At 52.2% G+C, this 25591-nt stretch overlaps 2 protein-coding genes across 5 annotated transcripts; both read left to right on the top strand.

The window, feature by feature from the left end:
* The first annotated feature begins 1002 nt into the window (after positions 1-1002).
* On the top strand, positions 1003-9322 carry Mrpl4 (mitochondrial ribosomal protein L4). 2 transcript variants are annotated; one of them, XM_046437382.2, is made up of 9 exons: positions 1003-1223; positions 1309-1375; positions 1466-1616; positions 2395-2446; positions 3409-3526; positions 4257-4363; positions 4495-4604; positions 4683-4759; positions 9168-9322. In XM_046437382.2, the coding sequence occupies exons 1-9, from the start codon at positions 1167-1169 to the stop codon at positions 9278-9280; spliced, it is 852 nt and encodes a 283-aa protein (XP_046293338.1). In that variant the 5' UTR covers positions 1003-1166; the 3' UTR covers positions 9281-9322. The 2 variants fall into 2 exon arrangements, with proteins under 2 accessions (XP_046293338.1, XP_046293336.1); XM_046437380.2 differs by lacking the exon at positions 9168-9322 and adding an exon at positions 5510-5928 and having other exon boundaries at positions 1012-1223.
* Positions 9323-14131: 4809 nt separating this feature from the next.
* Icam1 (intercellular adhesion molecule 1) lies at positions 14132-25547 on the top strand. Of its 3 annotated transcripts, none has more exons than XM_046437003.2 (7): positions 14132-14791; positions 17149-17409; positions 22545-22850; positions 23167-23454; positions 23532-23786; positions 23941-24189; positions 24271-25547. In XM_046437003.2, the coding sequence occupies exons 1-7, from the start codon at positions 14554-14556 to the stop codon at positions 24441-24443; spliced, it is 1770 nt and encodes a 589-aa protein (XP_046292959.1). In that variant the 5' UTR covers positions 14132-14553; the 3' UTR covers positions 24444-25547. The 3 variants fall into 3 exon arrangements, with proteins under 3 accessions (XP_046292959.1, XP_046292958.1, XP_046292960.1); XM_046437002.2 differs by having other exon boundaries at positions 24253-25547; XM_046437004.2 differs by having other exon boundaries at positions 14133-14791; positions 24274-25547.
* Positions 25548-25591: the final 44 nt, after the last annotated feature.

The raw sequence follows: 25591 nt of genomic DNA, 5'->3' as shown, positions 1-25591 counted from the left end.
CAATCCCTGGTAAAGCTATGTTAACTGAGTTCCAAACTTGGCACGCTTTGCCGCCATCGTTTTATCAAAATCTCATAACCTCTCCATTTTCTAGATGAAGAAACTAAGGTTGGCTCCGAAACCTCGAGGTCAGCAGTGCGGCGAGAGCCTACCGAGTCTATCGGCCTTCAAGTGGACAGCTCTGGCCAGGTACGGGCTCGTGGAGCCCCCTGGAGGTCGTGTGGGAACGAAGAAAAGCATCTGGATTACTGTTGGGAGCTTGAAACCCCCACTCTGCTCTGTCCTCGGAGAGCTCTAGAAGATGTGAGAGGGGACAGGACTTCGGCCCAGGGGTGAGAGAGACACAGAGCTGATCTGAGGGGCTTCCAGAGGACGCAGCCCTCCCCTGGGGGATATTAACAGGCTGGCCCAAACCTGAAGGGGTTCTGTGGGAGCTACAAGGTCCTGCATTTAAACAACTACACCCACCAACCCATAAAATTGAACACAGGGGCTGGGGTTGTGGCTGGGCTGGGGCTGGGGCTCAGCGGTAGAGTGCTCGCCTAGCACGTGCAAGGCCCTGGGTTCGATCCTCAGCACCACATAAAAATAAATAAAATAAAGGTGTTGTGTCCAACTACAACTAAAAAATAAATTTAAAAAAAAAAATTGAACATAGAAAACCACCCGGCGAATCCGAAGCTAAATGGGGGCGTGGCCGGCAGCAGAAACTCAACAGTTACTGCCGGCATTCATAGGTACCCACTCAAAACCTCCCGGTCGTGGGAGGGCCATTCCACCCACTTAACGACCATTGGCTAATTGGCTTCAGGCGGGAGACGTTTCATTGGTTGGATTCCTGCACGGTTCCTTGGGGGCGGAACCCGGGGGGCGGGGGGAGACAAGGCCTAAGGGAGGGTGGGGCTTCCTGCGGAGCGGTCGAGTTCCCAAGTGCCGTAGAGGTCCCTAAGCTAAGAAGTGAAGAGTGGGCCCCGGGGGTAGTTCCGGGACGGAGGTAGGGGTACGCTGGGCTGCACCCCGCCGCCGAGCCACGTTCTCACAACACTCCGCTTTCCTGCGTCGGATCCTGGCAAGGCGGGCGGTGTCGCGCGCGTGACGTCATCGCGTGGCGTCGCGCGCGACCGGAGGGAGCCTCGACCTCCAGTGGCGTGGGGAGCAGCTGGGCAATGCTGCAGTTAGTCCGGGTCGGGGCGCGGGCCTGGCTTCGGCCCTCGGGCTGCAGGGTGAGGCGGAGGACGGGAGACAGGGTCAGAGGACAAAGGCAGGGAGGCCGGGGGGTCGTCTCTCACTCTTGCCTACCACTTACAGGGCCTCAGCTCGCTGGCGGAAGAGGCAGCACCGCCCGCGGAGAACTCAGAGCCGGTGGCGGGTGCGGGTGAGGCAGCTAGGGTCGTCCTCAGGAGGAGCGGCGGCGACCGAGAACTTTGACTCTTGACCTTGACCCTTGACCTCCCAATCGTTCCAGGTCTCCGGGAGCCGGTGTTGCGGAAGTGCGAACTCCCACTACCCGCGCACCGGCGCCCTGTGCAGGCCTGGGTCGAGTCCCTGCGGGGCTTCGAGCAGGAGCGCGTGGGCCTGGCTGAACTGCATCCTGACGTTTTCGCCACAGCACCCAGGTGAGTCAGGGTCTGTAATGGCGAACTGATCGGCCAAGGGATGGGGAGCCCGAGTTCAGGAATGGGGTGACCAGGTCTCATATCCGTGAACCTGTTCCTCACCTGCCAAAAGGGGACGACGGTTTTCCCTGCCTCGGGATTGTGTGAAGTTGAGGCAGGAGGATCACAATTTCGGGGCCAGCGTCAGCTACCTGTCTTGTCTGTCTGTCTCTCTATCTGGGTACCAGGGATTTAACCCAGGTGTGCTTTACCACATCCCCAGCCTTTTATTTTATTTTATTTCATTTTTGAGAGTCTCACTGAAGTGCTTAGGGCCTCACTAAGTTGCTGGAGCTGGCCTGAAATTTGCAGTCCTCCTACCTTAGCCTCTGAGCCTGTGGGTGGCACAGGTGTGTGCCACCATGCCTGGCTTGACTAGCCTTAGCAATTTAATGAGGCCCTAAGCAGCTTAGTGAGACCCTATCCATATTCAGTGGTAAAGTGCCCCTGGGTTCAATCCTTAGTACCAAAAAAAAAAGGTAAAGTATAGCTGTAGTAAAAAGGGACTCCTCTCAAGTAGTTTAAGCTGGCACCTGCAAGCTGAAAAGGAACCAGCCGGAGCAAAAGCATTTCAGGCAGAGGGAAGAGCAAGTGCAAAAGCCCTGAGGCTAGACTTCATCTTTCAGAGAAACCAACTTGGCAGGAGCAGGTACAGGATGGGATCAGGAAAAGGCAGGTCTTGTGGGACCTTGGAGGTTTTAAGTAGAGTTGGTTCTCATGTTTCCCTCCTCTTCCCTAGGCTAGATATCCTGCACCAGGTTGCCACCTGGCAGAAGAACTTCAAGAGAATTGTGAGTTCCTGGGTAGAGGGAGGAAAGGGGATGGAGTTTCCTGTGGGGCTCAGGCAGGAGCAGAGGAAACCAATGGTGTGTTTTTTCTGGACTGCTCAACATGGACTTTGTCTTTTCTTTCTAGAGCCATTCAAGGGTAGGTCAATTCTTAGGCATTTTCTGAGCACCCAGCATTGTGGCAGTGTGTTAGGTGAGAGGATTCAACAGTGGACAAGACAGGCCCTGTCCCTGCCTTCATGAAGCTCAGAGTCGTGTGGGAGAGATGAACACTACTTAAGTAGTCATGTCTGTAAATGTATAGTTTGGGGCAGTCATCCCAGAGAAAGGGCATTTAACCTCAAGCCTACTTGTAGATCTGGTTAGATTAAGGTGGCAGTGGAGCTTAGGTGGAGATAATGAAAGCAGGTCATGCAAAAGTACTGTGGCAGGGACCAGAAGGAGCCCAATAGTGCTGTAAAGCTCAATGGGAACAATAGTGAGGTGTTTGGATTTTATGCCAAAAACATGGAAGAATCCATTATCAGTCAGGGTCTGTCCGCCTTTAACCACCTGCCCCAGAGGTCCAGAGAGTTCCTTCCATGTCTCCCCATCACCCTGGGAATAAAGCCACCAGCATGGCATCCCATGCTCCTCATGATCCCTACCCCACGCCTCTTCCCTGTTTTCTCCAGCCACCTACCATTAATATGTAGCTACATTAAAATTTAAAAAGTGTAGGACATCTGCTGAGAGCCAGCAGGACCCTTCTTTGGGAGGCTGATGTTCTGGTACAGAGGAGGGAACTCTGATTTCTTTATCTTCTCCTCTATCTCTAAGCACTTTGTGCTTGTCCCATCAGAGCCCTGATCTCTGTGCCTCCTGGCAGCAGGTCTCTCTGCCTGGCTTACCACCATATTCTTGGACCAGGCACCTGCAATGTAATCTGTCTTATGGACCTGACCCTGCTCACTTTGTACCCACAGAGCTATGCCAAGACCAAGACTAGGGCTGAAGTGCGGGGTGGTGGCCGGAAGCCCTGGCCACAGAAAGGCAGCGGGCGAGCTCGGCATGGCAGCATCCGGTCCCCCATCTGGCGAGGAGGTAAGTGGGGACAAGGGGGAGAAGGGCTCTGGCTGAGTCCAGCACCTGGGTGCTTCTTCACACACAGCTGCCCACTTCTCATGTGATATGGTCTCAGCCCCATGCAAACTTCCTCATCAGCCAAGAGGCTGGGACTACAGACCCTATTGTCTCAGTGGGAGACAGAGTTCTGAGAATTATTCCCTCTCCTCATCTGCATGTCTTCTCTTTTCAGATCATGGCTACAGCCCCTCTTGGCCTCCCCTCCCCTCTCATCTTTCCTTGCCCACATTTCACATGGTACCCAGAGGGATCTTCTAAACCACTCACTTCCACAAGCCTTTGAGTGAAGTCTGAGCTCCTTACTTTGGCATTCCAGGTCTTGAGCCACTGGGATTATAGGCTTGTGCCACCAAGCCTGGTCAGTCCTGGAAATTTTAACTTCCTCATAACTGCAGCATTAATGGTTTGTGCTTTAATTAATCTCATGTCGTGCTGTAATTCTCAGTGTCCTATGGGTTAGGAATCATCAAAACTCAGGACTTGACACCTGGGTAGACTAAGTTCCAGAGAGGTAAAGTCACTGGTCCAGCCTCCTCTTTCTCTCCCTTCCCAAGATCCCCACTTCTTTGCTTGACTGGGCAGGGGGGCAGCCTCTCCTCCAGCAACTTCTTTCCAGCCAGTGAGGCACATTTCTGACCTCCAAGCCCAGCAGTGGCCCATACCTGCTCACACACCTCTGTCCCCACAGGAGGTGTTGTCCATGGTCCCCGAGGCCCCACAAGTTACTACTACATGCTACCCATGAAAATGAGGGCGCTGGGCCTCAAGGTGGCATTGACCGTCAAGCTGGCTCAGGTACAAAGCAGTCCTACTCGGAGCCATGAGGATCTTGGAGAATGGGGGCAGGGTGCCTGGGGAGGTCGGCTGGAGCGGGGAGCTCTGGAGCTTTGGACCCAGGCTCAGGGGTGCTTTCTTCCTCCCACCAGGATGACCTGCATATTGTAGACTCCCTGGAGCTGCCCACTCCAGACCCCCAGTACTTGACGGAGCTGGCGCGCTACCGCCGCTGGGGGAACTCTGTGCTCCTTGTGGATTTGTGAGAATACTGGGAAGGGCAGGGACGGGGAGGCCTGAGCTCCATCCTCTACAGGGCTCACCTCCTGTCCTCTCACAGGATACATGAGGAGATGCCACAGAACATTGTGGAGGCCACCTCTGGGCTCAAGACCTTCAACTTGATCCCGGCTGTAGGTGAGTGAAGGGCACTGGCCCATCTCCCAGACCCCCAGAATACGCATGTGCAGGTCCCACAATTAGAGTCATGACCTGGTTCAAATCTTGCATCTGTTTCTTGGTCACTGAATGGTCTGGATCAGCAAATGACCTCACTCCCTAATCAGATCCTCAGCTTTCCCTAACTGCCTGCCTAAAAAAATAAAAGCTCCAAGGTAATAGCTGTCAAAGTGTGTTCCCCCCACTTCCACCAGAGGGCATGTGTGAGCATCTGAACCATAGCTTGTCCCTGCTCTGCCCAAAGCCCTCTATGGCTTCCACCTCCCTCAGGGAAAAAGCCCAAGATGACCTGCAGGCCACCCAAGCCCTGTTCAGCCTCCCTCTTCCCCCCCAGTCCTCCCCTCCCACCCCCCTTGCTCACTAACTCTGGTAGCTCTGGTCTCTGTCTAGTACATTATGTTTATTCATTTGCTCTATCTTTCCTTCTGGAATGTGAGGTAGGAGTCATGGCCAAGTACAGGGCAGAGCCCAGCATACAAGAGCCTCTAAGTAGGTGAGGCAGCTCTCTGGTGAGGGTCCTGGGGGTGGCTGAGGCAAGATCTGAAGCCAGGGTGCCTGGGTCTCCTAACCATGCTAGACCATGATGTCCCTGTAAACAGGACAGGTGTGCCCTGAGGAGGGAATGGGGTTCCGGATGTGGGCGGGACTGGAGCAGAGCCCAAGGGCAGCCTCTCCCTGACCTGGCTGCCATCCTCCCCACCTGCCCAGGTCTGAACGTGTACAGCATGCTCAAGCACCAGAGCCTGGTCCTCACCCTGCCCACTGTCGCCTTCCTGGAGAACAAGCTACTCTGGCAGGATTCACGTTACTCGCCCCTCTACCCCTTCCATCTGCCCTACAGCAACTTCCCCTGACCCTCGCCCTGCACTGCCCAGGGCCCTGGATACCCTCCTTCTTGCTGCATGGCCATGAGCCAGACCAAGCCCTTGGCAGGCTTGGGAGCCTCCTGAACCCTGTGAGAGAGATGTTGCCTGGCCCCGCCTCATCTCACTTAGGAAGCTGAGGCCACACAGAGCGACCAAGCAGGCCTCAGCCCCAGGAAGAGGTGGTTCTGCAGAGCCAGGATGAGCTCCATCCCAGTTCTCTTTTTTTGTTGGGTTTAAAATAAATTTTATTTTTTCATCCAAGGATCAGCCTCAGAGAACAGTTCATTGCCATTTGGAATAATCCTGTTTGGTGTGTTGGGCTTGGTCTCCAGAGCTGGGCTCCACTGGGCACTCTCCTCAAGGAGCTTGCAGTCTGCAGTGCAATCATTTATGAAAGGGCATTAATCATTTATTGAAATTGCCAGAATTAACTAACCCCTGGTGAGTCAGGCCCAGGAGCTTGAGGAGATGCGTGGGCCTCTGGTATGTCATCCTCCTGGCAGTCGCTCTGAGGGTTTGCTGGCCTGTTTGTCACAGCCAAAGTGTGGTCTTGAGGCCACAAGTAGACAAAGCTCCCAAGCACAGAACTTGCCCTAAGCCCAGAATCAGGAAAGCCAGTGCCTCCTGATCTCGTGATAAATGAGTAAATAAACATCTTTAAAGACACCAAACCGATATCCCAATTCTTTATTTTTTTGCAGTGCTGGGGATCAAATCCGGGGCCTTATTCATGCAAAACAAGGATTCTGCCACTGAGCTACATCCCCAGCCCTTTTTATTTTTCATTTTGATACAGGGTCTCACTAAGTTGCTGAGGCTGGCCTCAAACTTGCAATCCTGCCTCAACCCCCCCAAGTCACTGGAATTACAGGCTTGTGCCCCTGTACCCACCACAAAGACCCAACTCTTGAGTCTGCTGGTGGTGTTTCCCACTAAACAAACTTAAAACTAGCTAGACTATAAAGTAACATGGTCAAGTCTTTAAAGTCAGCCAGACTGAGTGTGGTGGGACACATGTGTAGTTCCCAACTGCTGCTTGTGGAGCTGAGACAGGAGGAACATTTGGGGCCAGGAGTTGGGGGCCAGCCTGGACAATATATTGATACCTCATGAATTTAAATATGTAAATAAGAAAGTTGGCCAGTACTACCTTCTGCATGTGCAGCCCAGCAGTGCTAGGTGGCCATGGTGATACCCCAAGTATGCTGGGCCTCCCCTGTCTGCAAACATCTCTGGAATGTGCTGGGCTCACAACTAAGTACAAAGAAAGGTACTGGAGGACTGGGGCAGAGCTCAGCATGAGTGAGGCCCATAAAACTACCACCTCCAAAACAAAGTTACTGGAGGCCATTAAAAAGGGGTGCGGGGCTGGGGCTCAGCGGCAGAGCGCTCGCCTAGCACAGATGAGGCGCTGGGTTCGATCCTCAGCACCACATAAGAATAAATAAATAAAGACTTTAAAACGTGTTAAAAAAAAGGGGGTGCCTAAGCTGAGCCAGACTGTTACCTGTGTCTCTCACTTGGCCCTGTGGGGTCACCAAGGCCTAGAAAAAGACCCAGTTGTCCTGGCAGTGCTCAGCCTAGCCTCAACAGTCATAACTAGATGTGCAAATGCAGTTCCTTCTGCTTCAAGACTTTCAGGGAAGTGAGAGGCCAATTGCTGCCCACACAGATTTTCGAAAGGAATGAGTCATAACCCATGCCTCCAAGCTGGAATCCTCAGCCAGATTCAGGATGGAAATGGTACAAAGTCTAGAATATGCTTTCTTTTTTTAAATATTTATTTATTTATTTATTTTTAGTTTTCGGCAGACACAACATCTTTCTTTGTATGTGGTGCTGAGGATCGAACCCGGGCCGCACGCATGCCAGGCGAGCGCGCTACCGCTTGAGCTGCATCCCCAGCCCTAGAATATGCTTTCAAATAACCGGAATGTAGGCAAGCTCAAGGTCGTGTGTCTCTAGTCCCAGCTTCTTGGGAGGCTGAGGCAGAAGGATCACTTGAACCCAGGAGCTCAGGTCCAGCCTGGGCAACAGTGAGATCCCATCTCCCAATAATTGGGGTGTACACAGAGTGGACAGTAATGTGGATGAGTGTGCGAGGGCTGCCAAACCACTACCACAAGCTGGAGGGCTTAGACAGAAATGTGTTGTCTCTAGAGGCCAGAAGTCTAAGATGAAGGTGGTGGCAGAACTGTTCCTTCTTGGGGAATATCTGTTCCAGGCCTCTGGACCAGCTTCCAGTGGTTTGCTGACAATCTTTGACCTTCCCTGGCTTGGAGGAGTGTTGCTGGTTATTGCCTCTGTGTTCCTCTACGCATGTCTGTTCTGTATTCAAACCCCCCTGCCAGGATCAAACCTAATGCCTCATCCATGTTAAGCTCTGAGCCAAATCCCCAGCCAAATCTTCCTTTTTTATAAGGAAATCATTTTGGATTAGGGCCCACTCTAATAACCTCACTTTAACTTAGTCATCTGGAAAAACCCTGTTTCTGGGCTGGGGTTGTGGCTCAGCGGTAGAGCACTTGCCTAGCATGTGCGAGGCCCTGGGTTCGATCCTCAGCACCGCATAAAAATAAATAAAATAAAGGTATTGTGTCCAACTACAACTAAAAAATAAATATATATATTAAAAAAAAATTCCAAATAACGATCACATTCACAGGTGCTAGGGGTTAGGACTTCAATGACTTTTTTTTTTGGGGGGGGGGTGGGTACTAAAGTCCATAGCTGTCAAGTTCCTTGTATAAAATGGCATAGTATTTGCATGGAACTTATGTACATCTTCCCATAAACTTTAAATCATCTCTGGATGCCTTATAATACCTAATTTAATGTAAATATTATATACATAGTTGTTACACTGTATCATTTAGTGACAAGAAAAAAGAAGTGTTCAGGACAGATGCAATTTTTTCTTTTAGTTTCAGTCTGTGGGTGGTGGTTGAAACAGAATTTGAAACCTATAGATACAGAAGGCTGACTGTATGTCCACGGTTGCTTATTTGAAATCTTCCATGAATGCAGGGGCCTGGTGGCACATGCTTGTAATCCCAATGAGTGGGGAGGCTGAGGCAGGAGGATGGCAAGTTCAAGGCCAACCCTGGCAACTTAGTGAGACCCTGTCTCAAAAAATAAAAAGGACTGGGGATATAGCTCAGTGGTAGAGTGCTTACCTTGCAAGTGAGAGGCCCTGGGTTCAATCCTCGGCACAAAAACAAATGAAAGTTGCTTTTTTTGGTTCGATTTTTTCCCCCCACACTGAGAGTTAAACCCAAGGCCTTGCACATGCTAGGCCAGGGCTCTACCACTGAGCTACATCACCAGCCCACTTTTCTTTTTCTTTTTGGATACTGGGTCTAAGTTGCTTAGGGCATCGTAAATTGCTAAAGCTGAACTTGAATTTGCATTTCTCCCATTTCAGCCTCCTGAATAACAGATTACAGGCATGTGCTCAAAAAAAAAAAGTTTTTGTTTTTTGGTTTTTGTTTCTTTTGCAGCACTAGGTATGAAACCCAGGCCCTTGTCAATGCTAGATAAGCACTGTACTCACCAACCCTCAAAAAGTCTTTTTAAGAAGAGTGAAGGGCTGGGGATCTGGCTCAAGTGGTAGCACGCTCGTCTGGCATGCGTGCGGCCCGGGTTCGATCCTCAGCACCACATACCAACAAAGATGTTGTGTCTGCCAATAACTAAAAAAATAAATAAATAAATAAATGTTTAAAAAAAAAAAAAAAGAAGACGAGTGAAGACTCTTCTTCCCGGGAGTTGATGCTACCCACAGGTCCTTTGTCCCAGCCTCTTGGGAGGTGAAGTAATCCAGGGCCCAGAGAGGGCAAGGACTTCACGGTCTTGAAAAGTCTCCCCAAAAGGCAGGACACTCAGGATCCCAGCTGACTCTAGTTCCCGAAAGCTAAAGTTCACTGGATCCAATTCCCCATGAAACTCATTGAGAGGCAGGTGGCCACGATGGTGGAACCCGGCATCTGCCAAGGGATGGTTGGCATAGAGGCCACCACCCAGCTCACAGATGCCCCCATCTCAGCAAAGAGGTCTCCAGGACGTCACACCCACCTAGTCTGCCAGTGAAGCCATGTCCTTGTCCCAGATCTGCAGAGCAGTGACCCAGCGGAGCCAGAGAATAGGCAGCAAGCACAGGCCATGGCTGGCAGAGCCTGCCATGATGGCCAGGGCCTGAGACAGCCTGTCACCTGTCACCCTGTGGCGGCCTAGCCCCAAGCAGGGTATGCCACAGCTCTGAACCCTGAAGCATCCACAATCCACCAACCTCAAACCCCTGGAAAGCTAGGATTGCAGGCCAGCCGACAGGAAAACAAGAGAGGGGCAGATCTGAGTGAAGCTCAGACTCAAAGGTTAACCAACATCAGTACCTTGCCAAAGCCAAGAGTCAGCATAAATTTGGACCAACAACGTTGACCCAAGTGCTACACAAACCCCTAGACTCGCACATGCAAGTGGCAACCCCCTGTGGGACAAGTGTGTTTCTATTCACACTTGAATAAATCTTACTCATGGGCTGGGGATGTGGCTCAAGTGGTAGCGCGCTCGCCTGGCATGCGTTCGGCCCAGGTTCGATCCTCAGCACCACATACAAACAAAGATGTTGTGTCCGCTGAAAACTAAAAAATAAATATTAAAAAAAAAATTCTCTCTCTCTCTCTTAAAAAAAAAAAAAATCTTATTCACTCATCCTCGTCTGTGGATTTCATTCTTTGAATTTGCAAGAGGAGAACCCAGAAAGAAGAAACGGCAGCGAGCTGCTGGGGTGTGCTGCAACTCTGGAGGGCATAGCCAGCCACTAAGAGCTGCAACACATCACTCAGAGGCAGCGGAGAAGAAACTGGCTTTCTCAGCTGTAGAGGCCTGCAGCTTACACAGACCCCACCCAAGAGCAGAAGCAGAGAAATTCCGGTTTCCCCAGTGGGTGCTACTTGATTCTGCTGGTTCATCCAAATAGTGCAAAGCCAGCAGCCAAGAAGGAACTGCCCTGTCCCTTCCCCAAAGAAGCCTCTAACCTAGAAAGGCCCACGCCAGAGCTCCCAGCTGAGCCAACTGAGCATTATGTTCACCAGGGCCTGAATCTTGGGCAGATTCTCCACTAGGACAGGATGAGATTCCACCACTGAATAAAGTTTTGAAGGGTGGAAAGATAAGCAAAGTTGTGATTGGAACAAAACACATACATTGCTGGGCACGGGGGCGCATGCCTGTAATCCCAGCAGCTCAGGAGACTGAGGCAGAGGAATCATGAGTTTGAGGCCAGCCCCAGCAATTCAGCTGGGCCCTAAGCGACTCAGCAAGACCCTGTCTCTAAAAAGGATGGGATGTGGCTCAGTGGATAAATGCCCCCGGATTCAATTCCTGGTCCAAAAAAAAAAAAAAACCAAACAAACAACAACAACCCCCCCCCCAAAAAAAAAACACAAACATTGACTGGAACTGTATCTCTGAAAGACTACTCACTTACCTAGCATACGTAAGGCCCTGGTTCCATCCCCAGCACTGAAGAAAAATTTTTTTCAAATGGGGGGGGGGGAGGGCAGGCTGTGCATGGGAAGGAAAGTGAATCCCACACTCAGCGAATATAATTGTCCCTTGGTAACCAGGGGGATTAGTTCCAAGACCTCTCTCAACACCAAAATCTACAAATGCACCTTATGTGAAATGGGGTTTTATCTGCCATTTATAACCTACATACGTTCTCCCATAGAGGTTGGGTCATCTTTAGAAGATTTACAATATGTAACACAATCTAAATGCTATGCAAGTATTTTTATTATCCTGGATTGTTTAGGGAACAATGACAAGGAAAAGAGTCTGTGTATGTTCAGTACAGATTTGATTAAAAAAAACAAAAACAAAAACAAAAGTTTTCCGTCCACAGTTGGTTGAATCTGTGGGTGCTGAACCCACGTGTAGAAGGAGCTGACTGCAGGTGTTCGTCACCCACCTATGGATCAGAAATTGATTTGGGTGCTGGAGCTGACAGACTCCATGCTCTTCTGGAATTCCCAGAAATTGAGGTGACAGAGAATCTAGTAAATCAGAAGCATTTACCGGGTGATCAGTTCAGTAATGTAATGAGAATATTAGGGAAGTGACAGTGGACAGGGTAAGATGCAGGATGTAGTTGGGGGCACCCAGGAAAGCCTTTAGGAGAAGGCTCAGGCCATAAGAAAAGTGGAGCTGTGTTGGGGATGGGTTTGGAAGAGCATTTAGGCTGAGGGAATGGCAAGGCAGCCACACCAGAGCTCAGAGAATGGGGAGAGAAGGTTCAAAGCCATGGAGTGGGGTTTGGATGATTATGCCCTGAATTTAGGCCTGCTTGAGACTGCCTGGCACCTGGCAGGAAGCCTTTCCCTTCCTGGAGACTACAGCAAAGGGCTGGGGGAATATCTGTTTCCCTTTTCCTTGCAGAAATACAAAGGCAGTTCAAGACCAGGAGGAACATGCTCCCCCTGCCAGCCTGCCCCACATTACCATCTATCCCCATTTCAGGAAATGGCCCTCCATCCTCTCAGGGGCTCAGACCTGGACTAAGGAGTCACCCTTGATGCTGCCCTGTAAGACCAGTTGGCCCAGGCTGCAAAACACATTCCAAATCCAACCACTTCTCCAATGCCACCTCCCAGCCCAGCTCCAGCAGTTGTTCATCTGGACCGGAGCAGCCTGGAGCTCCTGCAGCCTCAAGAAGGTACCTGTGAACACCTGAGTCAGGTAGTCCCTCCGCGCTCAGAAACCTTCACGGCTCCCACTTCACTAGGAATAAAAACCAGAGTCCTTCCTAGACGCCAAGCAGCTGTGCTACCTACACTGTCACCTCTCTGCCCTCTTTCCCTCCAGTCCTCCACCCACCCTGCTGCAGACACACTGGCCATGAGCTGTTCCCTAAGCAGGGGTTTTCCACCTCCAGGCCCTCTGCTTGGTACACCACTCCTCGGGAGGTTGGCATGACTTGCTCCTCATCTCCGTCTGGTCTGTGCTCAATGTCACCTTCTCACTAAGTCTTCCTCTACTCAGGAGCCAGAGGCAAGAGGATGGCAAGTTCAAGTCCAGCCCGAACAACTCAGCAAGACCCCGTCTCAAAGTAAATAACAATGGCTGGGGTGCGGTTCAGTGGTAGAGAGCTTACCTAGCATGCCAGAGTTCTGGGTTTAATTCCTGGTGTGTGTGTGAAAAGAAAGTTCACTAACTCTCACACTTCTTATTCCCTTTCCTGCTTAATTTTTCTTCTTTAGTATTAATCAAAAACTAAATTGCTAGCCACATAAACCTAGTGACTGAGGAAACTGAGGCAGGAAAATCGCAAGTTCAACACCATGCTCAGCAACTTAGCGAGGCCCTAAGCAAATGAGAACCTGTCTCAAAATAAAAATGAATGAATGAATGAAGAAAATGAATAAGGGCTGGGGATGTAGCTCTGTGGTAAAGAGCCCTGGGTTCAGTCCCCAGTACTGCCAAACGAACCCCGCCCCCCCGCAACGCTCCATATATCTTATTTTTGTTTCTTGGTACCGCCTCTACTAAGACGATCCCGGCGCGGTGCGAGGGTTGTTTTCTGTGTTCACTGATGTGTCTCCAACACCTGGAACGATGCCTGTCACACAGTAGGCGCCTGATAAACAGAGAAAAGAATATAGCTTCGTGGCTGCAAAGGGGGCCTGAGGCCGCGCGGGGGAGCTCGCTGCTCGCGCTCCTGCAACCCCGCGAGGCGAGCCCAGGAAAACTCCGGCGGAAAGAAGGCTCGGGCTTTTCCAGACTGCGCGCCGGGCCGTCCCTGATCTCACTCTGGGACTTTGCCCTTGTCGTTGCAGGGCGGGGATTCAGCACGCCGCGTACCCGCACCCGCAAGACAAAAGATCCCCGTGGAAATTCCTTAGAAAAATCCGAGCGGGGAGAGGGGCGCCTTTTCGGATGGCGTGTTATTCCCAGGCCGGGTCCCCGGGAGGAAGGGCCAGCGCATCCCCCGGACCTCTCCCTTCCCCTTCTGGTTCACGACCTCCGTGGCCCCTCCAAGGTCTCCATAGCGACTCCACAAGCGTCCCACAACAGGAAGCTTTAGGCGGCGTGGCTCAGAGTCCTGAGACCCAAGGTCCCCAGCCTCGACGTGTGGATGCCGAGACCTGGGGTCACACGTGCAGGCCGTGGCCGGGCGCGCACAGTTGGGGCAGGCGCCCTTCTCCCCGCGCCACCGCGAAGCCTCAGTTTCCCTGCAGAGCCTGGGACGACAGCGGAAGGTCTCCGGGCGTCAGGACCACGCGGCTTCCTTCCTTTTTCTGGGAGCTGTGAAGACGCCCTCGTGGCCGAGGCCGAAAGGGAAAGAGAAGTCGCGCGGGTAGGGGGGGCGGGGAGCGCCGCACGTCCTCACTCGCAGGGCTTGCGGGCGCGGGGAGGTGCCTGGGCCTGCTCAGGTCGCTTCTCCGGAAACCTCGGTGGCAGCTTGGCTGGAACATGCCCTTTGGGGAGGGGCACCTTTGAATGTAGGACTCCGGGCAAGGATCCCTGGGCTTCCACCCCCGCGAGGGGCTTGTCCACTCGATTAGAGAGGCCTGCCCGAGCTGGGGAGTCAAGACTTGAGTTCGGATCCCTTCGCAACTCGCAGCCTCAGTTTACCCCTCTGTGAAATGGACACGTTATCAGTCTCGACTGTTCAGGGTAGTTGGCAGTATTCGATCACCAAGTAAACGGTGAATCGAGGTTACTCCGGCCGGGGATGAGACCCCCGCCCCCCGGTGGCCCGGAGCAGCCCGCTACTCTCCCCTCCCAGCCCTGCCGCCCTCCTTGCTTCAGTTTGGAAATTCCGACCCTGCCACGGCCAGCGAGGCAGGACCACCAGCTCGGGCCGGGCATTCTCTCAGTCCGGAAATGCCAGAGCCCTCGTTGAGGAGGGGAAGGCTCGAGGTTTCCGGGAAAGCAGCACCGCCCCTCGGCCCCCCGTGGCCAGCTGTTATAAAGAACCCGTGCGCTCTCCGGGCTCCAGTGCGCAGTGAGCACCTCTCGCCTCCGCGCTGCTCCCTGCGAACTGCCCTGGCTGCCATGGCCCCCGCCGGCGCCCCGTCCGCGCTGCCCCTGCTCCTGGCTCTGCTCGGGGCTCTGCTCCCAGGTGAGTCGAAGGTGCGGGTGGCCGTCAGGTCAGTTCCCCGGATACGACGTGCGCCTTGGACGTGCGCGGTGGGGGGACGCCTCTCCGGTTGGCAAGGGATCAGTCTGTGCCTGCCTAGGGTCAGCGTTAGGGTTAGGGGAGATGGAACTAGAACCCCCCATTTGAAAGTCACCAGCCGCAGGTTGGAACCCAGACTCCGAATGACCTCGATGGGTGGCCTCGGGCCCCTTTTACACTTAAGGGTCTCGGCTGTAAAATGGGGCCACCACTTATAAGGACCACCTCGCAGGCTTTGTGTGGGGGTGCAGCACTACCCCCGGCCCCAGGACAGGGTCAGATGGTGTGGGGGGCTGGCCTCCGCTCCGAGTAGGCTGCGGGGACCCATCTCCTCCCACAGACATTCTGTTCCTCAGCTTCTGCCCCTGGGGAAGTCCAGGCTGCTTCTGCTCAGGGGAATTCCAGAGTCACTTTCGCAGGGACCACAGACTGCGAAGCAGGTCGTTGAAGCAGGTCGCAGCAGCACTCCCCAGCTCCCCGCTCCAGCCCGGATGGGGGCCTAGAGAGGGGAGGTGACTTAACTAGAAGTCAGGATGAGTCCAGATTAGAGCCCGTGGTGGAGCTGGAACTGTGTCGTCTTGCTGCCTCCTTCTTTTTTTTTTTTTTTTTTTAATATTTATTTTTTAGTTTTCGGCGGACACAACATCTTTGTTTGTATGTGGTGCTGAGGATCGAACCCGGGCCGCACGCATGCCAGGCGAGCGCGCTACCGCTTGAGCCACATCCCCAGCCCCTGCCTCCTTCTTTCCAACACTGTCCAGCAAGGCCGATGCCTGCCCTCCCTCTTCCCCGCTGTGAAATGGGAGTAATTCCAGAATCACCCTTGGAGAATTTCCAGTCTCTGTTGTGTTCTGCCTCCGCCCCAGCTACAGCTAATCTGAGGCCTGGAATCTTGCAAGGGCCAGGCAGGGGTGCTCAGATTTATTATTATTATTATTTGTAATATTTATTTTTTAGTTTTAGGTGGATACAATATCCTTATTTTATTTTTTGTGGTGCTGAGGATCGAACCCAGTGCCTCACATGTGCTAGGTGACTCTCTACCACTTGAGCCACAGCCCCAGCCCCTCAGATTTATTATTATTAATATTAATATCATCATTTGAGATGGGGTCTGGGTATGTCGCCCCTGCTGATCTCAAGTTCCTAAGCTCAATCTATGCTCCCCGAGTAGCTGTGACTACAGGTATTGGCCGTCCAGCCAGGCTCCCTGCTTTTTAATTAATTTTTTTTTTTTTTTGGTACTGGGGATTGAACCCGGGGTGCTTCACCTGAGCTACATCCCCAGCTTTTATTTTCTATTTTGAGACAGGGTCTCACTAAGTTGGCTTAGGGCCTTGCTAAATTGCGAGGCTGGCCTCAAACATTTGATCCTCCAGCCCTGCAGTCACTGGGCCTCCACAGCACTTTAAGTTTTTTCATTTTTTTTTTTTTCAACTTTGCAGGCAGAGTCTGAGGTCTAACATAACCTCTTCCTTCTAATCGCACTTCCTTACAAGACAGCCAACCACTCGCTACCTTCCCTGTGCTGTGACTCCTATTAACAGGGGTGTGTGGTGACTACACCCACTCACCTTGTAAGTGGGAAAACTGAGGCTCAGAGAGGGGAAACAGTGTGTCTGAAGGAGTAAGGAGCTAGCCCGATTCCTAGCTCACTTCCCCTGACCTCTTAGAAGGCAGGAGAGGACTGACTTGGTATTACAATCTGACTCTCCTTCCATGGCTCTTCATTGTCCTCAAAGAACACCATAAGCATTTGTGTATATTATATTCATATATACTATGTGTATATATATATATATATATATATATATATATATATACATACATACATACATTTGCATATTCTACCGCTGAACTACATCCCCAGCCTTAAAAACTCTTCTTTAGTGTGTTCTGCCCTGCTCACGTGATCTTGATTTCATTTCCCCCTCCTCCCCCTTCCCCTTGCTCCCTGGGCTCCAGCTGCTCTGCCTCAGGGCCTTTGCACTTGCTGTTCCTTTTGCCTGGAAGCCACTTCCCTTTTCTCTGGATGGCCAGCCCTTTCTCATCACTCAGGTCTTTGCCCAGCTCTGTCACCAAGGCACCATTGGTTCGCTCATTGTTTTGTTTTTGCCAAATCTTTACCGACATCCCTTATTAATTATCTTGTTTGCTCACGAATATTCCTGTCTCCCACACTGAAGGCAGAGGGTTTTGTTAGTTCAGGGACGTGTGCCCAGCTCCCCGCCCAAGCTGGGCACACAGTAACGTTGGCGCATGTGATGGGTCACGCCTCTGTCCTCACCCTTGTGTTCCAGAGCCTGGAGATGCCCAAGTGTCGGTCTTCCCCACAGAAGCCACTCTGCCCCGAGGAGGCTCTGTGCTGGTGAACTGTAGTTCAACTTGTGAAGAGGAGGCCTTCTTGGGCCTGGAGACTCCGCTGACCAAGGAGGAGCGGGACAGAGGGCACAACTGGAAGGTGTTCAAACTGAGTGACGTGGAGGAAGACAGCAAGCCGATGTGCTTCTCCAACTGTGGCCCAAACCAGACATTAGCTTCGATTTCCATCACCGTGTACAGTGAGTGGCGGCCAGGGGACAGGATTAGGGAGATGGGGTGGGAGAGGTGGGGGTGGAACCTCAGAGCAGCTCACCGAAGGGCAGGGAGAAAGTTCCACTGTCATCTGGAAGCCCTTTGAATTTCTTTGGTTACATTTCGAGTATCAACAGGAATTGGGACCATTTGAAAACACCATCTCTCTATGCCTTAATCTCTGTGTGTGATGCTAGGGATGGACCCCGGGCCTGGCGCATGCTGAGCACATGCTCTACCACTGAGCTTCTTCGCCCAGGGGTTTTATACTCTTTAAACATAGCAGGAGGCTCTGGATCTGATGCTTTAGAAAAGGATGCATGGGCTGGGGGTGCAGCCCAGCAGCCATAGAGCACTTGCCCAGCATGTGTGAGGCCCTGGGCTCCATCCCCAGAATTGCAAAATAATATTTTTTCTTAACCCTAAAAACAAATGCAAATTAAAACTAGCCCTCAGATGACATTGTTCACACATTGATTAAAAGAATTGACAACAGCCGTGCTGGCCAGACTGTGGGGAGTCTGAGCACAACCCTGTGGCAAGTTATTAGGTATTGAGTCTCAAAATGATATTTGCTTGCCGGGCACGGTGGTGCACACCTGTCGTCCCAGTGGCTCAGGAGGCTGAGGCAGGAGGATCGAGAGTTCAAAGCCAGCCTCAGCAATGGTGAGGTGCTAAGCAACTCAGTGAGACTCTGTCTCTAAATAAAATACAAAATCGGGCTGGGGATGTGGCTCAGTGGTTGAGTGCCCCTCAACTAAGGGTCTCACTGAGTTGCTTAGCACCTTGCTTCTGCTGAGGCTGACTTTGAACTCATGACCCTCCTGCCTCAACCTCCCAAGTCGCTGGAATTACAGGTGTGTGCCACCACACCCAGCTCAAAATATAAATAATTTTTTTAAAAAAGGATTTGCATATTAGCTCTGTGGTAGAGCACCCCTGGCTTCATTCTCTGGTAGTGTCAAAAAAAATTGATATATGCTTGTGTTCTGCACCTTAGAAATCCCAGTCCTGGGAATTGGTCCTAAATGGGCCCCTCCCATCAAGGCATTGGTGGAGCCTTAAAGTTTTTATTTTTTTTCTTCCTGTGGTGCTGGGGATCAAATCCAGGATGTGACACATACTAGATAAGCTCTCTACCACTTAGCTGCTTGAGGACACAAGTTCACAAATGATTGCATTATAGAGGGCCAGGGAGAGAAAAGTAGGTTTGCCATATCAGAGAATAGTATGTAACTGTGTAAAAGAATGAGGAAACTCCTCTGTGCCAGAAGGGAAGTGCTCCAAGGTGTACTGTAAAGTTGAAAGGAAAGTACTGCTAGGCATGAGTGGCATGCCATCTTGTATGGCAGAGAGCCAAAGGGGCAGACGGGGAGGTGGTATTTACACACAAAGGAGCCCTAAAAGGAAACACAAGAAATAATAATGTGGGCACAGTAATTTAGGAGTCTGAGGCAGGAGGATCACAAGTTCGAGGCCAACTTGGGCAACTTAGTGAGACCCCCATCTCAAAAAAAAAAAAAAAAAAGAGAAATGACAAGGACAATATTAATTGGCTGTGAATAAAAAAACTGCTGAGAGGCTCCAGGAAAGGGGGAGGCGGAGGATTTTCTTGTAATGTCCTTTTTGCTTTGAGGATTTTTGATGTGTGAGAATGAGTTTCCAAGGCAAAGGAAAAAAAAGCACAAATATAATTCAAATCATAACAAAACAAAAAGGAGAAACAACAAAGAGAACTGGCCAAGTGACTTGGAATGAGACTGCCTGGGTCCCAGGCCCAGCATGGCTCTAGGGACTGGGTGAGGGTGGGGGACATGGGTTCTAGGTTTACTTTTCCATCACGTGAGACCTCCTGCCTTGGGGACAGTAGGGTGAAGCTTCATGGCCCCTCACAAAGAAAGCCTTCAGGCACTCATCGACTCCACTTCTGGTTTGGAGGGTGTCTGAGCAGATGCTGGCCCGCCAGGTGAGGAAAGTCCCCAAACATTCCTGGTGGCCTCTGAAAACCCCTGGGAAATCTAGTTAAGGGCTTCTCTGAGTCTCCGCCTGGCAGTTGAGGACCCAGCACTACAGGTTGGGTCCTAGCTCCGCCGCATTTCTCCTCGGTGACTTTGGATCTCCCTTTGCCTTGGTTTCCACCTCTGGGAAATGGGCCGGTGGCTGCCCGGTGGTTGTTTCCAGGGCATATGAGGTGGGCGGTGCCTAGGAGAGACTGGCTGGGCTCTGCTCCACTCTTGATGCCAACATGAGGAGGCATCCTCTGGGTGGCTAAGCCATGTCAAAAAAGTTAGAAGTAGGGGCTGGGGATGTGGCTCAAGCGGTAGCCCGCTCCCCTGGCATGCGTGCGGCCCGGGTTTGATCCTCAGCACCACATACAAACAAAGATGTTGTGTCCGCTGAAAACTAAAAAAATAAATATTAAAAAAAAAAGTTAGAAGTATAGTTCCTAGAGAACGGGAGCACTAGGACTTTGGTGGATGTGTAGGAGTTGGTAGAAATGGGCGCCCTGGGGCTGGGGTATCCTGTGCCTTTGGGATGGGCAAGTCCCCGAGGTCAATCCCCAGCACAGAGGGAACAGCCCGTGAACAAGGGGCCATCCTGGGGGTGGGTCAGGAAGAGCTGGACACGGCTGGGGTGGAAAGGAGGAGCTGTGCCACCTTCTCTTCCTTGGGGTGCTGGGAGCCATGGAGGGTTTGTGGGCAGGTCCAGAATCCAGGTAGCAGGACGCACAGGAGTCAGAAAGTGGCTGGGCCTGGGCCTGAGGGCTGCACATGTTATTGGCAACGGTGGCATCCAAGAAGGGATGAAGGATGAAGTGACCAGGATTTGGTGAGGGACTGAGGATCAGGGTCCAGGAGAGGTAAGGACAAATCAGACACCCTTCCTCCAAGTTCTTGTCCTTTAAGGGAACGAGGCTTAAGGATTGCTGAGTCCCATTTAGAGGCTGAGGTTTGATGGGACCTCCTATTCTGCCATTTCCAGTTTCTGTAGTTAAGAGTTAAGAGCTGGGGCTGGGGATATAGCTCAGTTGGTCGAGTGCTTGTGTTGCACACACAAAGGCCCTGGGTTCAATCCCCAGCACCACCCCACTCAAAAAAAAAAAAAAAAAAAAAGGAGTTAAGAGCTGTACCTCTGAGGTTTTTGTGACCTTTTGGTTTTTTTTAACAGTTTTACTGAGATATTATTTACATACCACAAAATTCACCCCTTTGGGGGCTGGGGTGTAGCTCAGTGGTAGTACCTTGCTTAGCATTCGAAGGCTTTGGGTTCTGTCTCCAGCACCACAAAATTTTAAAAAAAGCACAACTGGATGAATGTTTCAGTGTATTTATAGAATCGTACAACCACTGCCGCTATCTACTTTGAGAACACTTTCATCACCCTAAAAAGAAGCTTCCTGCCCATTTTTAGTCACTCAGTCTCTTAAATTGATTAATAATATTCCACTTCTAATGGCCCCATTTTATAGTTCAGGAAACTGAGGCCCAGAGGGGCAATGGCACTTGACCACAATCCACAGCAAGAAGCCACATAAGCTGGCGTCCATCACAGGCCAGCCTGGCTCCCCACACCTTAGGGGCATTGCAGGTGACATTTTGGGACCTCTTGAGAAGAGATTAGGGAAGGGAAGGTCATCATGTTCCCTCCCTGGGGGTCTTGGTGCTAATACCCAGCTCATCGTGTAATACACGTCCTGGTCATCAGGTTGGGATTCTGTTCCTCCCTATGGAATGGAGTCTGGCCTCTGTGTTGTATGTATATTCAAGGGGGTGTTCAGTTTCCTTTTTCTTTTCCCATTTTGAAAAATATTTTTTAGGGCTGGGGATGTGGCTCAGGCGGTAGCGCGCTCGCCTGGCATGCGTGCGGCCCCGGGTTCCATCCTCAGCACCACATACAAACAAAGATGTTGTGTCCGCCAAAAACTGAAAAATAAACATCAAAAGTTCTCTCTCTCTCTCTCTCCTCTCTTAAAAAAAAAAAAAAAAAGAAAAATATTTTTTAGTTGCCAATGGATTTCTCACTTTGTTTATTCCTATGCGGTGCTGAGGAGGGAACCCAGGGCCTCACTCATGCCAGGAAAGCGCTCTACCGCTCAGCCCCAGCCCCAGCCCTCGGTTTCATTTTTCTATTTGCCCATTTTTAACATGGGATCCACAGCTCCTCCTTCTCTTTCCCTTGAAATCTGGCCCTTGGAGCTGGGGATGGAGCTGAGTGAGGCCCTGGGTTTTACCAGCACAGGGCGGGGACTTTTTTTCAAATTGGGCTCCTGAAAAGCCTCCCATCAGTTTGGCCTGCTCTACCTCATTCTTTCAGCAAATATTGAGCAACTACTGTGTGCCAGGCAGAACAAAAGAACAAAGCAAACAAAAATCTCTGCCCCTGGGCTAGGGGTGCTTGGCATGCCCCCAGCGCCTGGGTTCTGTCCCCAACACACACACACACACAGACACACACACACACACACACACACATTCCTTCCCTCCTTGGGCAAAAGGAGGAAATAGGGAAACAATTGAATAGAATAGATTGTTGTATATGTTTAGAAGATGGAGATGTGTTGCTGAGCGTGATGGTGCACTCCTGTGATCCCTGCAACTCAGGAGGCTGAGGAAGGAGGATTGAAAGTTCAAAGCCAGCCTCAACAACTTAGTGAGACCCTGTCTCAAAATAAATAATAAAAAGGACTGGGGGTGTAGCGCAGGAGTTCAATCCCCAATGTGGGGAAGAAAAAGAAGGTGGTGTGCACCATGGAGCAAAAAGTCAGGCTGAGCAGAGGTTTTGTTCTGTGGTCGGGATGGAACCAGGGCTCTAGCCCCAGCCGCACCCTCAGCTCACAGGAGCCCTGGTTAAAGTATGTCTAGTGGAGGGGCTTCCCTGGGCATTATATTTGACCAGGCTGTGGGGACAGAGTTTGCAGTTGTTTTCAGATCTGGCTGCACTACATAAAGAATTTTTTGGTCCCCTTTACAAACACTTGGGCCTCTCAACAGCTTTCCCTGAAGCTCTTGCATTCCTGTCTGCTTACCTTGCGTCCTCTTTTGGGAAGTCAGGGGAGTGGCGAGATTCCAGGACAGGTGCCCGCTGGCCAGCTTCATGGGAAACTCCCCCACTGTCCCCACAGGGCTCCCGGAGCACATGGAGCTGTTCCCCCTTCCTCCCTGGCAGCCGGTGGGCGAGAACCTCACCCTGAAATGCCAGGTGAAGGGCGGGGCACCCCGGGCCCAGCTCACCCTGGTGCTGCTCCGAGGGGAGGAGGAACTGAGCCGGCAACCTGCGGTGGGGGAGCCAGCAGAGGGCAACGCCACGGTGCTGGCGGGCAGAGGTGACTATGGTGCCAATTTCACATGCCGAGCTGAACTGGACCTGCGGCCCCAAGGACTAGGATTCTTCCAGAACACCTCGGCCCCCAGGCAGCTCCGGACTTTTGGTGAGGCCCCGGGCAAGGTGGACTCAGAGGGGAGCAGCGTTCCTGCGTGGGTGCCGGGTTCCCGGGAAGGAGCCCCTGGCTGTGCCAGTATCGAGAAGGTGGTGGGCTAGATTGCGGAAGCTTCTGGAAAGGACAGATGCTTACCTACAGGAGCGGGATGCCCTGGGGATGGGGTGCCTGTGTCCGCAGGATCTGGGGCGTCTTTACTCCCACACCTGGAACGTTCTCTTCCTGGACTCTATGGCCTGAGTAAAGATGCCCCAGCCAGCTGTGGGATGTCTCGGCCTCTCTGTTCACGCTCACCCTCTCTCCCCAGTCCTGCCGATGACTTCTCCACAGCTTGAGACCCCCAGGATCCTGGAGGTGGGCACATCGGAGAAAGTGGTCTGCTCCATGGGTGGGCTGTTTCCAGCTTCAGAGGCCCGGGTCCACCTGGCCCTGGGGGACCACAGGCTGAACACCACAGTCACGTACAACAAGGACTCCCTCTCAGCCACAGCTTGGGTGGAGGGGACTGCAGAGAACGAGGGTGACCATCCGCTGGTGTGTGCAATCATGCTGGGGAACCAGAGCCAGGAGTCCTGGAGGAACCTGACAGTCTACAGTAAGAAGGGCAGGGGTGAGGCTCTCAGGGGACATGGCCTGCCGTGGGGGCTGGGCTCACTGTCTGTTCCGCCTCAGGTTTCCCAGCTCCCAACCTGACCCTGAGCGAGCAGGAGGTTTCAGAAGGGACCCAGGTGGAAGTGGCGTGTGAAGCCTCCGTTGGCCTCAGGGTGAGGCTGAGCGACGCCCCAGCTGAGCCATGGGCCCCAAGCGTCCAATTCCTGCTGAACGCCACAGCTGAGGACAACGGTCGCCATTTCTCTTGCTCTGCTGCCTTGGAGGTGGCTGGGCACCTGCTGTACAAGAACCAGACCAAGGAGCTTCGGGTCCTGTGTGAGTGGAGGTCTTAGACAATGACCCCTGCCCTTGTGGCCCAGCCCAAAGGCCCGGTGAACTCTTGCCCTCCAAGGCCTGTCCCCACCCCTGGTAGTCCTGGATGTGAGGGGGTGTCCTTGTCCCCCTTTTGCTCATCCTGCTGTTTCCCTAGACGGGCCCCGACTGGACGAGAGTGACTGCCTGGGGAACTGGACGTGGCCAGAAGAGACCAACCAGAAGCTGTCCTGCCAGGCATGGGGTAACCCGGTCCCTCAGCTGACCTGTCTTCGGGAAACGGATGGGGCTCTGCTGCCCACTGGGGACCTGAGACCTGTCAAGAAGCAGTATGAGGGCACCTACATCTGCAAGGCAGAGAGCCCTCGTGGAGCCGTCACCCGGAAGGTGTTCTTGACCGTGCTCAGTGAGTGTGCCAGTGTGCGGGGCTGCGCGCAGGTGGGAACAGAGATCCTAGCTTGATCCTCAGTCCCTTGTGTCCTTCCAGCAGCCGGGAAAAATGTGCTCATCATCGTTCTGTTGACGGCTGGGGCCATCCTGGGCGCTGTGGTCGTGGCCACTTACCTCTATAACCGCCAACGGAAGATCAAGATATACAAGCTCCTGAAGGCGCAGGAGGCCGCCGCCATGAAGCTGAACACACAGGCCACGCCCCCCTGAGCCCGCCCCGAGACAGGGCCTCCTTCTCGCCGCCCCCTCATCTGCATGGTGTTGCACGAAAGAGAAGGGTGGACAGAAGCCCTTTGGCTACGTCCACCTCCTCAGGGTAACAGGATAGGACAGTGGCCTGAGGATGCAGACAACATTTGGTGTCGTGGCATCTGCACAAATAGGATCTCCAGGCCTCACACCTGACCCGCAGTCACAGTCTGAGCCAAAAGGAGACGGCAAGACCTGGACACATGTCAGATCTGACCAGGACAGTGGGGGAGTGATGGCCGTGGACCTTGTGGATCCACAGCCTGGAAATACTGAGGTTCACTCCCTACTGCCTATGCCGGGGCCCCACAGCCCGAAGGAAGAATAAACCCACAGACCTAGGTAGCAGTGAAACAAAAAGGCCCGTACATCCTCTAAGGCTCTGACACTGCTGTCCAGTTGTCCCCAACTCTTGATGATGATGTATTTATTAATTTGGTATTTTGCCAGCTATTTATTGCATATCTTTTATGTAGGCTACAGTGGTGAACAAGGTGAACATAGGTTCTCACTCTCATGGAATTCTCAGTCTAATTACATTCAGAGTCGCCAGGTAGAGTTGTCCTGGCTGGGCACTGCACAAGAGTGCCTGGTAAAAAGATCAAGTGGGGCTGGACTTTCATACTCCATTGGCCAAGCTGCTTTCTCCCAGAAAGGGTGCTTTTTCTGTCAGGCATTAAGGCACCGTAGGAGCTAGCAATGATGACATGCTTGGCCACCACTCACTGAGACCTTACTACTTCCCCTTCTCAGCACTGGTGCTGTTAATCACCTCTCCACCCACATGTTTCTCAGCCTATGTTCTCAGTGATCCTCAGTGACTATGCCCCTCCTGTGCAGCGACACTATAAAGTCCCATGAAATTCTTCCCAACTGTGTATCCCACCTTATCTCACCTGTCTCTGCCTCAGTGGGACCATGAGGGAATAGAACACCGTGCAGCTCCAAAACCCTTCAGTGTTCAGGACACTGGGGGAAGTGATGGGGGTCCAGTACTGCAAGGCTTTGGACCCCCTCCCACCTCAGGAAGCCTCTCCTTTATGCCAATAAAGTTTTTTCATCAGCCTCAGCGTCAGCCTCTGTGAGGAGAGAAAACCCTGTCACATCTA

The sequence above is a fragment of the Marmota monax genome, unplaced genomic scaffold, assembly GCF_021218885.2.
Source record: "Marmota monax isolate L192 unplaced genomic scaffold, Marmota_monax_Labrador192_F-V1.1 WCK01_AAM20220418_F8-fsc00021, whole genome shotgun sequence".
Classification (NCBI taxonomy): domain Eukaryota; kingdom Metazoa; phylum Chordata; class Mammalia; order Rodentia; family Sciuridae; genus Marmota; species Marmota monax.
Note: the sequence above shows the minus strand (reverse complement) of the source record. Positions and strands in the feature narration are given on the sequence as shown.

Excerpts from the sequence above, each read along its gene's own strand:
- Mrpl4 (XM_046437380.2), top strand. The coding sequence starts at position 1,167 with ATGCTGCAGTTAGTCCGGGTCGGGGCGCGGGCCTGGCTTCGGCCCTCG. Across the intron at positions 1,376-1,465 it reads AGAGCCGGTGGCGGGTGCGG|GTCTCCGGGAGCCGGTGTTG; the intron begins GTGAGGCAGCTA and ends CAATCGTTCCAG. Across the intron at positions 1,617-2,394 it reads GTTTTCGCCACAGCACCCAG|GCTAGATATCCTGCACCAGG; the intron begins GTGAGTCAGGGT and ends CCTCTTCCCTAG.
- Icam1 (XM_046437002.2), top strand. The coding sequence starts at position 14,554 with ATGCCAGAGCCCTCGTTGAGGAGGGGAAGGCTCGAGGTTTCCGGGAAA. Across the intron at positions 23,455-23,531 it reads GAGGAACCTGACAGTCTACA|GTTTCCCAGCTCCCAACCTG; the intron begins GTAAGAAGGGCA and ends GTTCCGCCTCAG. Across the intron at positions 23,787-23,940 it reads CAAGGAGCTTCGGGTCCTGT|ACGGGCCCCGACTGGACGAG; the intron begins GTGAGTGGAGGT and ends CTGTTTCCCTAG.